Below are 15937 nucleotides of genomic sequence, written 5' to 3' on the forward strand. Positions count from 1 at the left end.
GTTTGAAATTTAACTAGACATGCCCATGTTGTGTCTACTGCCACAATGTGTTACTGTATTAAACCAGTAGATGACCAGATTGTGAATTGCATTACAGGGTCAACTGGTGTCAGTGAAGATGGCAGGCAAATACAGCATACCGACAGGTACGTCAACATTCCACTGGCCTGGAAAAGCAATAGTTCCAGTTTACCTCAAGGGGTGGACAGCAAGGCTATGTCCCAGTCCCAAAAAGAAACAAACAGAAGTAGGTGTCATATCATCTAACGAAAAGAAAAGATGCAGCCAATCTAGATGGACATACATGAGCCGCAGTTGCTCGATTCATTTGGGAGATGTTCCAAGCTGAAGAACAACCTCCTCATTACTGGCTATACCAAAATAGCTTCCCTCACATTCTTTGGTAAAACAGTCAATTGAAAAGACCAGGCCAGTATTCCCTGTCAGCAGTGTTTGAAAAAAAATGCTAGAAATGACATGGACTAAATTCATTCTCTCAGTGGAGCATGTAGAAGGACATTTACGTCCACAAACACATATGCACACACACCTTCTTGAACTCTAGTGGGACATTCTCAAAGCTCAGTCTCAAATCGTAGAAGGATGGATTTTCTTTGACTCAGCTGTGAGACTACAGGCTGTCTCATGGTGTGATGCAGATACCAGCAGTAAGATTGGCTGAGGTTTTCGTATTGCATATGGTGGAAACAATCACAGTCCACCTGGGCTGTTTCTGACAGATTGTTTTATTAGACTGGATATACAGTTCCGCACAGGTAGCCATTATAATGTTGTAGTTGTCACTAATATATATGATTCCATGTCAGTGGTAAATTTAGGTCCTGTAAGAGAGAAAAGTATTAATGGTCTTTTGTATGTATAAAAAGCAGCAATAAGGGAATCAAAAGGATTGGGATTTAAGAAGCTATTGGATTAAATGCTCTCAAAACTCATCCCAACCTGCTACTAGGCGTGTGTAATTTGGACTTAGTTTTAAAATTGTATTACATTACTTTTGCAATAACTGTATAAATTATAATAATAATACTATTCAGCAACACTGTATTTTGATGTCCATAACACCAATGAAAAATATTTCACTGTGAAATCAATGGGCAAGACCACAATCTATATAGTACCAAGAAAAATAAGTCTTTAAACTTTTTTAAAACTGAAAAATAGGATGATATAAAGCAGGGATGAACAGAAAGAATAAAATCCTCATATTCACCAACCTGTGGCAACTGTGGAATTACTAACTATAGCTCCTCATCAGTAAAACAGTTTCCTCCCAAGTCTATGAAAAATGGTTTAGACAAAATATAAGTAAACCACCTTCTAAATGACACCCTGCAGAGTAGTGTCATAAAATGTGTGAACAAATAAACTGCCGAAGATGAGATCGACACTTGTAACCATGGTAACTGAACACAATAACATATGACATGCCTTACAATTCAAATTTTTTTGACTAAATCTTGATTAAAACTACTATATCAAATGACTACAATTTGACAAACTCTTTAAAATCTGGAAAGGGAAACCCAACTTCCCCTGGTAGATTTCTCTCTGAGTCGGCCATTTTCTCTGTCACATACATGCGCAATTACGTTCCTAATCAGCTTTCTCCAACAGTGCATGTGTGCAACAAAAGGCTGCAGATGGGAACAACCACCTGAATGAGAGACTGAATGAGGGAGAGATCATTAATAGAACAATGCTGTGTCGTTTTTAAAGCAATGTCCATCGAATGTCTGAAACGCAAAGTGCCTTGTTGAAGTCTAAACAAGCTGGTTTCTGCCACAGACCTGCATTTTCTGTCACTATACAGATAAAAATCTGTGAGCCAGTCTTCTGAAATAAGACTAAGGTAGTGGAGTAATCAGATTACTCTTCTGCTGCATGTATATGCAGATCTCTAATAATAAGGTTTCTTAAGTGGATGTAAACATTCCCGCATTACCCAAGAAAGCTGACTTCTTCAAGTAACCCGATTACCTAAGTGCATTTAAACGCAGTCTATGACAACAGATCTACTGTAACACCATATAGGTCATACATCGTCCTGCAGGGAACCACAGCTGTTGAGTAGTAAAGCCTAAGGCAGTATTAACACGTGTTGTTTTAGCACTAACCCTGCATTAAAACATCGCACCACACTGGGGGCAGGAGTTGGTGGGAATGTTGGATGTTAGTAGTTTTGTTTGATGTACTGGTGTGGTAGTAAAACATAATACAGGAAGTGCATATTGATAGATAGACTTGTTATGAAAATGTTTATTTGGTATAAAAACATAGCACAGTGTTATCAGGGCGACAACATCTTTTTTCATGACAATCTTGAGGCGAGGTATAGAAATATGCCAGTTGTAAACTTGCATATTTGGCACTGGCCAACGCATCAACTTGCAGTCATGTTGCATTGCAGAAAAAGGGGCTCAGATCCTACTTTCTGCATTAGAATGCATTGTTTTGATGGAGCCCTGTTCAGAGCCCGATTCACTCTGTACAGAGGGGGGCTCTGCCAAAATAGGGCAGCCTAGTCTATTCCCAGAATTATATGGGAAGGTTGGAAGCATATAGGAAAATTTACAATTGATGTCTTCAGCAGTATGATGTAGTGGAGCTGTAGTATACTCTGTGTGGGTTTGTGTGTGAGAAAGAGAGAGGGAGAGAGAGAGATGGGGGAAGGGTACATGTAGCCAGTAATACAGCCAGCCCATCCTGGCTTCAGATTACATTTTGTTTCCTTAGGCACCAGAAAACAAACTACTAACATTTAGAGGATCCAGTTACTGTGCAGCTGAAAAAAAACATAACCTGACAGTCGCACAGGAATATTGCAGGTCACAGTGGGATAATAAAAGAGACAAAAAAAAGACACACTACAGACTATATGTATGTCCCTGTCTGTACTGAAAATTATAATTACAGCTACCTGTAAATGCTAAAACAAAAAGCCAATGGGAGCCTGAGAAGCTCCTCTTCAGCTTTAAGAGACTCTGTCTGTGTGTCTAAACATGAACTAGGAGTTATTCCACTTCAGTCACTGACTGCTGTTGTTCTTCCAATTCAATCCAATTGTGCATTGTGTATTTATTTCTCAATAACATATTCCTCTAAATTGTTAATTATGCATTAATAAAGGACTGCTGTTCTAACATTTATTGGAAAGTAACACTATATCTTTAAGTGCATAATTCAATACAATGAGTCTTATAAGCATGTTACTTATCACCAGGAATTAATATAGAGGTCAACACAGTGGTTAAGTGGTTAGCAGTGCCGGCTCTCAGCTAGAAGGTTTCCATTTGAAATCTACCTGCTGCCTTTCTGTTTGCATGTTCTCCCTTTGCTTCCGTGGGTTTCCTCTCCACTTTCCTCCCATAGTCCAAAGGCATGCATGTTAGGTTAATTGGTGACTCTAAGTTGCATGTAGGTTTGAATATGACCGTAAATGGTTGTCTGTGTATGTCTCACTGTGTTGGCCCTGAGACAGACTGGCGACCAGTCTAGGATATACCTGGCTTCTCTCCCTATGACAGCGGGATAGGCTCCAGCTACTCCCAGATCTGGATGAGCAGTTAAAGAAAATGGATGAAGAAATATACAGTATTATTTAGTATATATTTAGTATATCACTCAACATTTAAGATTGGTAATATAACAAAAAAGAAACATTTGCAACTAGTGCAATATTGAATGGTATATATACCATATGCGTTTTGGTTCTACTGTAGCATCTACATTACTCTGAGGTACAATGGTGTCATTCATGACACAACACACATGCTAACACACAGATTGGAAATGCTTCAGAGCTGGCTGAATTGCAATAACAATGCATGGACTCTGTATGTGGAAATTTCTTCCCTGGTCCCAGCCTGTCATTTTCTGCTGATGAGCCACACAGAGATGGACTTCAGGCCACAGCCCTAAAAGCAAACTATCAGCAGTGCTACTGTACAGAACACACACACACACACACACACACACACACAGTGGTCTATCATGGAAAACAAAGACTCCTATAGACAGTGACCTGGCTGTTCTGCTCTTTCCATTCATTGTGAATCCAGATGGGTGTGGCATTTTTATGCCTAATGTGTCTACAGCAGGTTCGGTTGCTGAGGTGTTTCTGTACTTGTTTATTCCAGGAGCAAAATGACTAAGGTTTTGTCCAGAAGAGCCGGTCACATTAAAAAGTGATGTCTGGTTAATCAGATGGGGAGTATTCAGACCACAGACTGGATATACAGTTCAGCAATTGACTAACATAAACTGACTACTCGAAATAACATTTAGCTCCATAAACAAAATGTAATTCTAACCCTATACATGTTAGTTCAATATCAGTAAAACAATGTAAAAATAAAGCCCTATGCAACATCCTACTGTTTCATGTTGTCAGATACATCAGGGTTGCTCATTTATTTTAAGCTCAAAGTGAGGGCTGAGGGTCAGACTATGAAGTTGTCCATTTAGATGCTGCTATGAAGCAGAAGGACTATCATAAAAGATTATACAACATATATCCTCACTGGCTTCTGCCAGGATATTAAGAAAAAGACTGTATTACAATATATGGGTTCTGAAGCAATTAGGCAACATGCATCAGCTGTTTTAATATTATTTGCTGCTCCTTATTGCTGTAACCACAAATACATAATAAAGGATCTTAAATAATCACCAGCTTTCGTTAGAAATTATATAAACAGCCATTTAGTATAACAAATATCTATATAAAGTTGTAAAAACTAAACTAAAAAATTAACTAAAAATATAATTCCACTTAGAAGTTATTACACTACAGTATCTGTGAAGATATATATATATATATATATATATATATGTGTGTATATATATATATATATATATATATATATATATATATATATATATATATATATATATATATATATACACACATATATATATATATATATATATATATATATATATATACACACACATATATATATATATATACACACATATATATATATACACACATATACACACATATACATATATATATATATATATATATATATATATATATATATATATATATATATCTTAAAAAAAACACTGAGCAACAAATATGCACTTCTAACCATGGATTACTGCATAAAGGATAGTAAGATCCATCATGGGTGACAATTATTTGAATTGTGTACTCTGATCATATTTAATTACTTCCATCTTGTTAACTGACTCACAAAATGCATCAGTGTAGCTGTTACATTTGTGCTCCAAATGGTGATGTGAAGCAAAATTCCAAAATACACACACACGCTGTCAGATGATGCGAAAACGTCCCACATCCAGTGCTAAAATTCTTTTGGATTAGGGCTGAATGATTTATCTGCCTGCTACTTTCTCAAATAAATGATTGATTATTTTGTAAGTACAAGATCCAGAAATTGTGAAAAATGTCCATTGCTCTTCTCCCAGCCAAATATGCCAAAATGTTTAGCTAACTATTTGAAACAAAGAGAAGAAGAATAATCCATCCATTATGTGTACATGCTTTATTCTATTATAGGTTGTGGAGAGCTGGAGCCTGTCCCAGCTGTCATTAGGAGAGACGCAGGGTACATCCTGAACAGGTCACCAGTCTATCAAACAGCCAACGCCGAGCAACATACAGAGATAGACAACCATTCATGCTCACATACACACCTATGGAAAATTTAAGAGTCACCAATAACCGTAATACGCATGTCTTTAGGTTGTGGGAGGAAACCAGAGTACCCAGAGGAGAATATGCACACAGAAGAGGTCACAGCCAGGATTTGAACTGGGATCCTTCTAGCTTTGATGCGGCATTGCTAACCACTCTACCACCGTGCTGCCCCGGCAATAAATCATCTCGCAATTGATTTTTTTTTTTAATAATCTTGCGTAAATTGTGTTGTTTTATGTTGTTATATGCCAATTTGCTTTTCTGCTAAGATACATAGCTCGGACCAATATGTCTTGGTGACCCATTGCTACAGGGTATTCCCATAATGCTCCTGTAATACTGGCCTATCTGACCACAGAAACTTGAAAAAGGCCTGACAGCTTGGCTTGACACACTTCTTCTAATCTAATCTCCAATCCTTCTCCACTGTATTCAGTCAGCTAGTTAAACCCCTTGCTAATGAGACTGTGGCCCCACATTAAACACGACACAACCCTAGCTAAAATCACTTCACACACAAGGACCAATTCGACGAGGGAATTAGGAGGCTGGGAGTAAGCTTGTAGTGCGATACAAACAAGTACATGCAATATCTGCAGATGAGTGAACGTGTAATTAAACATGAAAGATGTTCAGCTATGACACTGTAATCAATGCATGGAATTCTGCCACCTCATTATTCCTGATAAAAACACAGACTACATAATGTAAAACCATGATTTAAATAGAGAATATGTTGTGACAACAGAGAATTATCTATCGTCTAATTGCATACAAAAAAGCACCTTAAGTCACTGATAACATGTAGGAAGTATCTTTGATGTATTATACTGGTCTGATTTTCAGTTTAAACACACAAGAACTTAACACCCACGATTGTCTCTCGAGTTACAACACACACAAACAGTAACTTTACCCGTAACCTATGACCATCAGATAATAATATTTGCTGATATATGCCATTTCTTGAGGAGCGTAAGATATGTATAAAAAGCCGTGTTAAATAATCAAATCAGAATTGTGCTGGGGTTTGGCAAGCTATCTGTATAGGCTGATAGAAGGATTCTGTGAACAAAAGAAAATGGGAACAGACACACTGTACAGTGAGAGAGTACAGTGTACTAACCAGCCAAGGGCTTGTCAGGGCAAATATTTCATTGTTTGCTGGTTTTGGCACATTAACCCATTATGAAAAGTCTTTAGAATCGGTATAGAAAAATCAGACTAATACATTGCCAAGGTTTCTATCCATCTCTGTTCGCCCAGTGACAACGTTGAAAATATAATAATTACATATCAAGCAGAATATATTGTGGCTGGTGTAAGCTCTAAAATGTCACTACATGGAGCTGTCTTGAAATTGCAAGCGATATTTCACATGAAGATACACTGCCCATTGTTCAGCCTGCAGAATGCGAGTTTTATGTCTTTACAAGTCCTAGAATTCCTGCGTCCCTTCTCAAGTCGGAGGTGTTGTTGTCCGCCTGGAAAAAGGCAGAAGGGGATTTCTGCTCGACCATCTAGCCCAAATAACGTGGATTGTGAGTAATAACTACGGGGTAAAGGGGATTAGTTTTTTTTAAAAAAAAGTCAGTAATGCTACCTTTGTCAGCTGATCTGAGTGTATAGCTTAATGAGGCGTTTAGCTGCTTGAGACTCAAATTCCGACACATGCTTCTACAAACGCAGCCGCTCGCAAATGACAACACGAGTTCAAATTCCAGGTGTGTTTCTTCTACACATTATTGTGAAATTAAAGCCCGGTGTGTATGTACGCGTTGTGCACTGTGGTTCAAGTGTTCCCAGCACAAACTACATGTAAAAGCCCGGAGGTCTGATTTAGCCGCTGTAAATCATTGACTAGTGAGGCAAGTTTAGGCTTTTTGATGTGAAGAAGCAGAATGCAGTCTAAGCCGAGGCTCGCTGCTTTTCCAGAACCCCCCTGCTGGTAGTCTGCCTCTCATTAACTTGCTTGCTGAAGTGGTGAAATAACAGGTTGGACTCGGGCTCACTTAACAATGACATATAACGTTAGTGAATGAAAAAAAAAAAAGATAAAACAAGCGGTAAACGTGTTGCTTCGATGAGCAACGTAAACTAAGACACGGCTGCAGGAGAATGTCCGCCTGGCAAGTCTACAACATCGCCTTGCTGGCTCGCCACCAACCACAGAGATTTTCCCATTTGCTTTGCATGTAACAGACCAAAGGAGAACACAAAGTCTGCGGCTTCCTTACCGTCAGGTCGGGACTGTCGCTGTCACGATGGTTAACGGCTCGTATAACCCCAGACCTCCACGGCCAGCGACCGATATCGCCGATTTCAGGTGGCTCGTCCCCGCTGAAACAGAGGAACCGCTTCCCGACCAGCTCCGGCCGAGCCTCGACTGCCATGGCTCCTTTGCTGGTCAAAACCCCCCCTCGAAAAAACTTCCCGACAACGACGCCCTTACAGGCCTGTCATTTAAGACATTAAACCAGCTCTAAAGAATCCAACGGTATAAGGGGAATAAAACCAGAAAGTAATTTGCTGCAAAGAGATGAAAAACCGACCCGGGGGATTTAAATGTGTAGCAGTCTCCACCCGCTCGAGCGTCAGTATCTTTTCTCTCCGCTTGAAAAAAAACGTTGGAACACTAAACCGCATCACCGCCGCCATCCATACTGGTGTTTCTCCGCAGGATCCCAAAGCATTCACAAACCGCCGAACGGTTGTGTCCCTCCGCTCAACTGGAAGCCATCGGGACTATTTTCGCAAACCTACTACTACAGCAGCTAGCGCTTGTGGAACTGCCACTACTTGTCTTTCCAGTGCGGACCCGTTCTGCTTCTATTACAGTTGTGGGAGCACGGTGTTGGTATTTCTGCTACTGTCATAAACAACACGAGCATTATTCTAATAGCTGTAATATTATTAGAAAGAACTGAAAGTCATGCTGGTAACTGTGGCTGCACTGTTTGGTTATATCAACTTGGCAGACATTTGGTGGAAGGCATTTGGCTTATGATTATAAATGAATATAGATGGGCCACCATCACATGGCAGTATAGATGTATAGTCCATCAAAATTTCATTCCTGATGATTGCAGATTTTACACCTCTTTTATCTTGCTGTATAATATGTTAACATCTTATGCAGATGTATCGGACATGTTTAGTTTCTTTGATAAAATGTAGATTTGCTAGTTTGCATTGTTTTTCACTGAGGCCTCCTGGGCTGTAAAAGAGCAAGACAGAGGTTGAATCAGTGAAGGAAAGAAAAAGGCAGAGGAATTTTATTTTTGTCCTTTCAAGGATAATAACAGAGGGTTGTGTGTGTGCGTGTGTGTGGACAGTCACACTAAGGACACATGAGCCAAAAGAGGAAAGAAGCGATAAAAAAAAAAAAAAGTAGAGCAGAGTTGGGTCATAGTGGCTGAATCAGAAAATGAAACCCAACTATGAAGAAGTAAGACTAACATGACTCTTGTCTCTTTTACATATTGCATCATGTTTATTGAGCGGGTGTTGAAATGTACAACCACATCTGGCCAGCGGGAGACTTGTTAGAAAGCATCTCTTTTATTTTTGGCAGATATAAGCTGGTGGTTAAGCTAGGATAAACACATCCCCAAATTTGAAACTGTAAAACTATTGCTGTATATTTTGCTTCTGAGTAAAGTGCCAAAAAATGTGTTCCATAAATGAATAATAATTAGCAAAAGGAAAACCCGTTCTCAGGCCATAGCCATGGATTATGGAGCATTTGGTTTGTTTAACAGAATTTGGAAAATACTCTTATTTGCTTTCTTTCAGAGAGTAAGATGAGAATAATATCTTTTTCTGTGTTCGGTGCACAGCTAAAGTCGGCACATTGCTGCAAAGAATGGAAGCAGGAAGACATCAGCGAATTCAAATATTCAAAGTTCACTAATACACTGACCAACTCCTCTAGAGCTGCCTAATAGTCATGTTGTATATTGTTTGCTTATTCTGTATTCACACAGAAATCTATATGAAAGTAAATATGACAAAAATGTAAACTCTAGTTGAAAGCTTGACCAATTAAATTTTGTAAGTTAATATCTCTCAAATCACTACTGGCTTTTTGTGGACAACACACATGCAAAAATATATTGTGTGTTCATATTTGTTACAACAGTGAGAAGAAAATCTGTTTAAACAGTTCCTATATAAGCTGCTCTCTTACAGCTATAGTATACAACTTTGTTTGAATATTTCTAGTATAGATATGCTTTATGTTTAATCATAATGTGGAGAGGGGCTGTCAATGGCTCCCATCACACAGACCAACACAGGCAGCAGTACATCAAATTAAAAATGAGCTGATATTTTCCATTAACCTTTCTAGGAATGTTAAAATTCCTCACGTTCAACATCTGAAATGTTATGTTCTATTGTGAATAAAATATGGGCAAAATTGTACTGAATTGTTTTCAGAGCATTGGTGTTTTTTATTGGCAGATATGTATGTTTCTGAGTGTATTCTGCAGCTAACATTGAACAGCATTGTGAGATTAGCAGTGAGCAGCTGAAGCCTTAGTGTACAGGTGTTTTCTGTCCAGCTGTGTTCTTCTGATGCTCTCCCAGACAGACTGTGTGACCACAGAGGCTCCAGAGGGAATCTCCCTCACACTGCTGCACACTGCAGCAGCCGCCATCATGAATAACAAGTAGCTATAAATCCAACTCTCCTCCCCCCTACCCACACACACTCTCATATAAACAAAACATGCACATGTCTGCACATGCTCACAAACAAACAGCTGCAAATATATAAAGGCACAAGCTCAGAACTGCACATACATACACATACACATACACACACACACACACACTGTATTTTATCTTGACACACAGAGACAAGGCTGCTGAAGCTCACAGATGGGGTTTGTGTCTGCCAAGTGCTATGTATGGAAAAATTAGAAAAATGAATATGGTTCCGACTTTAAGACGGGTGTGGTTTGTGCAGTGACCTAGAAAATGTCAGAATTTCACTTATCCAGTTCATGTGCACACACACACTAAGCAAAAGAAAATTCAAACAATTCTTCACTTCCAGCTCATATGAAATATTTCCATCTCTCATACGGATGAATGGACTTCCTCTTGTTGTAAATGTTATTTCATTTCAATATTTCAACCACCCTCATGAAAGTTTTGGATTTTTGTAGCTAATTAGAAGAAAGAGCAGCTGTGGATCAGGGTTGGTAATCAACTGCACAGTCATTTGTTCAATCCCCAGCTCCCCCCGTCTATGTGTCAAAGTGGCAACAAACTGAATCTGAAGTTGCTCCAGTGTGTATGTCCCTCACTTTGGAAAAAAGGCATTGGCCCAAATTTTCATTTTAGAAATTTTCAAATTTAGAATAGATGACAGGCTAACAGGCAAGTGAACACAAAGGTAAAGGTAAGTTAAAGTGCTTTATTTGTCATAATACATACAAGGTGTAAAACAAAATTGCATCAGATAATCAGATGTAGGGTTAGTTCAGGGCTTGATCAAAGGTAATGTCCCTGGATGCCCTATCACACAATACAAAGCTTGCTCTTAATGTCCATTGGGGGGGTTCATCTCAACATTCAATTAATAAATTCTTAAGGATTGTCCCCTTATTTTCTTTACTTAATGATAATGTGTTGATAAAACCAATTGGGGCTGATATGACAAAGTATAAATTGTCCTTCTTTATGAAATAGCTAAGTTGTTAATATCATCTGATAATTTTTTTTACAAGTAACTGTTGATAAATGCCATTCGAATAGCTGGTTTTAATGACAAGATATATCAATAATAAGGTGAACGATTGTTGCCTTTAAGCTTGAAACATGCAGGATACATCAGGATCATAGCTATAATACAGAGATAACTGGTTTTTCACCCTAAAAATGACCTTTTTAACTGTAACCTGTAAAGTAATAACATAATAATGGAATGACAACATTTATTCTGGAAAACAACCAAAAAAACTATAATAGTTTTATGTTTTGATATGACCTGTCATATGAACAAGAAGGGCACATCATTGTCCCACATGTGTTTTACAAAATGTTACTGATATTGATATGGTTGGGGCAGCTGTAGCTCAGTTGGTAAGGCAGTCGTCCATGAACAACACGGCCAGTGGTTTGATCCCTGGTCCCAGCTATGTGTCGATGTGTCTCTGGGGAAGACACATTCCCATCGCCAGCTGTGCAGTGCCAATCTAAGCCCGGTAGAAATTGGGGAGGGGTTGTGTCAGGAAGGGCATCCGGCATAAAAACTGTGCCAAATCAACATGCGGACAATGATCTGCTGTGGTGACCCTGAACTCACGGGATAAGCAAAAAGGACAAAAAAATAAAAAATGATATTGATAAGGTCATGACCTTAATTAAAATCTTGCAGTGATACAGCAGTGTTAATGAGTGCCAACAATACGATATAAGAAACACATGAACGCAAGCGGTGACAGTAAACTCAACTATTTAGGATGTATTTCTAAGATTTAATGTAGTCTACAATTGCCTTCAACATTTTAGTTTTAAGTTTGAGAAAATTCATTCAGGTGGGGTTTAGACACAACCTAATAGTAGCAGCCATCAAAAATAGTAGCATGGTTAAGTCAAATAATGGGCAAAGCTAAGTGACTGCTGCAAGCATGTCAGCTTAAACACAGGTCAGCTATCTCTGGTGACGTAGGTAGTTAGAAAAAGGTAAGAGCTGTTGTTTTCTGTCAACCAGCTCGAGACACTTGGGTCGTGCGATGTACGGGGCACAAGTGTTCTCTCTTCCGCCTGCCACTTTGGACCCGTTAGCAACCAAGCTAGCGGCTCAGCTTAGCTAAGTAAGTTAGCATTAGCCTCAGCTTCGCTGCCTCCAACAATTTGCTCCCAGCTCTGAGTTGCTACAATACTGTAGTTAGCCTCCTAGAAGATGGCGGAGAGAATTTAACCTGTAATGGAGCTAATCAATTTTGGCCATGTTAATTGGTAGGACAGATCAGGGCCATTATTCATTCAGAGGGGGTATTAAGTTTCACTTAAACTTTATTTATAAAGTACCTTAAAAAAAACACAGTTGGCCAAAGTGCTGTACACAGGCATGAAAACTAATAAAACAAAACGAATTATAGATATAAGACAGTTAAAAGCCAACAAAAACTAGCAAACTGAGTTAAATGCCAAGGAGAACTAAGTGTTTTAAGGAAAGATCTAAACACAGGAGGTGAGTTGGCCTGCATGATGTGCAAGGGCAAATCGTTCCACAATTTTAGGGCAGCGACTGAAAAAGCGCGTCACCTCGAAGCTTCCTCTTTGTCTTAGGGACCAACTAAAAGTGAGTGATCTGCTGACCTAAGAAAGCCTGATGAGTGTATGGCAGGAGGAATCAGATAGATAATGTGGGGCGAGACCATGAAGACACTTAAAAAACAAATAAAAAAATGTTTTGAATCAATACAAAAAACGAACCAGGAACCAATGAAGTGATGCCAAGATCGGAGTAACGTGCTCTCTTTTTTTTTCATACTAGGTAAAAGCTGGGCAGCCACGTTTTGAACTAGCTGTAGCGGCGCATTTGGCTAAGCCCAACATAAAGTGCGTTGCAGTATTCTAAGCGAGTTGTGATAAAAGCAATGGATTAAAATCTCAAAATGATGCAGAGAAAGAAAAGGTTTCGTATTGGCCAGTTGTCTCGATTGAAAAAAAGCTGGACTGAAACAACATGACCTCAGTTTTTTCCGTTCAAGTGTAAAAACATTCAATAACATCCATGCCTTGGTTTCTTCAATGCACTGTATGAGTTGTGTTGTAGATTTGACCATCTGCATAAAATTGGAATGAGATGCCATGTTTTCAGAGAATTGAACCAAGAGGAAGTAAATACAGAGAGAAGAGAAGAGGGCTGAGAATGGACCCTTGAGGTACTCCACATGTAAGAGGTGCTGTGGAGGACCGTGCAGTTCCAACGCGAACACAGAAGCTTCTCTCTGTTAAGTAAGAACTAAACCATTCACCCAGAATACCCATCCAGTTCTTCAAGCGAGACAACAGCATCTGATGGAGGGAAGCTAGGAGGGAAGAAGAAAAAAAAAACACCCAAGGAGGAAAACTAATACTAGAAAACAAAGTCGCTCTCAAGGAGGAAAACTAAGGGCTATTAAGCCAACAATACAAACTAGGCAAAAATGCTACTGATTAACTCACGAGTGGCAGAAAACTGGTAGTCAGGGAAGGGACGAACAAGATGGGAGGACACACAGGATAGAATATGACACTAGCAACTAGACAGTGGAATAACAAGTCCTTGAATACACAGTAGAGTGAGGAGGTGATAATAGATAATTTGAAGTAGGTGAGTGAACAGGTAGCCAGAAACAGAAAGAGGTGGAGATGGGTGGGGAGGGAGCCTCAGCTGGTGAGGACGAGTACTGCGGGTGTACGTACAGAAAAACAAAATTAATGCACATACAAAAATACACATTGGAAATAACATTAAAGCACATTAAGAATACCTACCTTATTAACATTAATGGAAGAAACCTCCAAGCTCAGGGTGGGCGGCCATCTGCCTTGACCGGTTGGGGTGAGCTCACTCACCACGAGCAACTAAGTTGGTGTTCAGTATCTTGCTCAGGGACACTTCAACATGTGACCAGAGGAGCCGGGGATTGAATTAAAAAATGTTGGATTGGTGCACGACCGCTCTAACTCTCTGAGGTAAATGACAAATCCTGGTCAAAAATAACCGAGGTTCCTCGCAGTGATACCGGGGACCAGAGGTGTGCAATCTAGGGTATCAATATGGTTGGACAGCATATTTCTGAGATTTTTAGGCTCCAATACTTGACAGTTTTGTTTGAGTTTAAAAGTAGGAAACTGTACGACATCCAGGCCTTTATGTCCTGTAGGGATGCTTGAAGTTTGGTTCATTGATTTTCTTCATCTTGTTGCATAGATAGATATAGCTTAGTGTCAGCATAGCATAGAAAATTTATGTTTTCTAATAATTTTGCCTAAAGGAGACATATATAAAGTAAAAAGTATTGATTTCAACACAGAGCATTGTGGAACTCCATAACTTACTTTTGTGTACGTGGTAGATTCATCATTACCATGAACAAATTGGAATCTATCTGATAAATAAGATCTAAACCATCCCAGTGCAGTTCCATTATTTCCAATTTAATGTTGCAATCTTTGTAATAAAATATTGTAATCGATGCAAGCACTAAGATCTAACAGAACAAGTAGAGTCCCTTATCTGAAGCAAAGAGAAGATTGTTGCTGACTTTTACCACTGCGGTTTCTGTACTATGATGAACTCTAAATCCAGACTGAAAGTCTTCAGACAAATTATTCCTTTACAGGTGGTAAAATAATTGCTTAGATACTACTTTTTTAAGGATTTTAGAAATAAAGGGTAGATTGGATATCGATTAAACACATGGGTCAAGACAAGCTTCTTTAAAGTAGCGTTTTGATTACAGCTACCTTATAGGCCTTTGGTACATATCCTGTTTTTTAAAGATAGATTAATGGTATCTAATTCTAATATGTTTATTAAGGGTGAAGCATCCTTGAGCAGTCTAGTTGGAATAAGGTCTAGTAGACAAGATGTTAGTTGTGATGAGTTAACAGTTGAAGTTAACTCAGCAAGATCTGTGGGTAAAAAGCAGGGATTGGGGCCGTATTGATGATTCTAGCACTGTTATATAGCTACAATTTTATTCATAAAGAAAGTCATGAAGTTGTTGCTGCTCAGAGTTAATGGAGTTAATTTGTTTTAGGCTCAGCAGAACTATGGCTACAGTGCTGAACAGAAACCGGGGGTTGTTCTTGTTTTCCTCTGTCAATGATGAATAATATGCTGTTCTGGAATTATGGAGGACTTTTTTGTATAATTTTAAATTGTAAATTGAAATATTTGTTAAAGACTGGATCTATCCGTTCTGAATGCATTGCAAATAAAAACAGGTCACCTTTCACTTCTATGCTAAAAAAAATCCTACCCCCAAACAACGCTTGGAGGGATCTACCGAAGCCCCTCATCGCTTCTCTCCTGATTGGCTAGTATTCGCCACGAGTCGAAGACAGACCTATCAGAGCTCAAAGCGTTGAGTTTGAAAATCCACCATTTTTATCAAACGCAAAAGTCACATGGACAAATATGGCAAGCCAATAATAGTCTATTTTTATTGCAACTGACTGAACTAGCCAATAGTAAGTTCGCGAGGTGTTCTATTTCCTGTTTACGTCATGTGGCTA

General features: G+C 38.9%; 1 protein-coding gene across 3 annotated transcripts in view; it reads right to left on the bottom strand.

Annotated features, from left to right (window-relative positions):
- The window catches only part of jmjd1cb (jumonji domain containing 1Cb), a 125866-nt gene extending 117297 nt beyond the window's left edge, over nt 1-8569 (bottom strand). For 2 of the 3 annotated variants that reach the window (XM_067509114.1, XM_067509113.1), the window contains exon 1: nt 7927-8323. In XM_067509114.1, the coding sequence (XP_067365215.1) occupies nt 7927-8082 (156 nt within the window). In that variant the 5' untranslated portion in view covers nt 8083-8323. Of the gene's footprint in view, nt 1-7926 lie in introns of all 3 variants that reach the window. The other variant, XM_067509117.1, reaches the window with a different exon arrangement.
- Between the last annotated feature and the right edge of the window lie 7368 nt (nt 8570-15937).

The sequence above is a fragment of the Channa argus genome, chromosome 7 (genome assembly GCF_033026475.1).
Source record: "Channa argus isolate prfri chromosome 7, Channa argus male v1.0, whole genome shotgun sequence".
In the NCBI taxonomy this organism is placed as follows: Eukaryota; Metazoa; Chordata; class Actinopteri; order Anabantiformes; family Channidae; genus Channa; species Channa argus.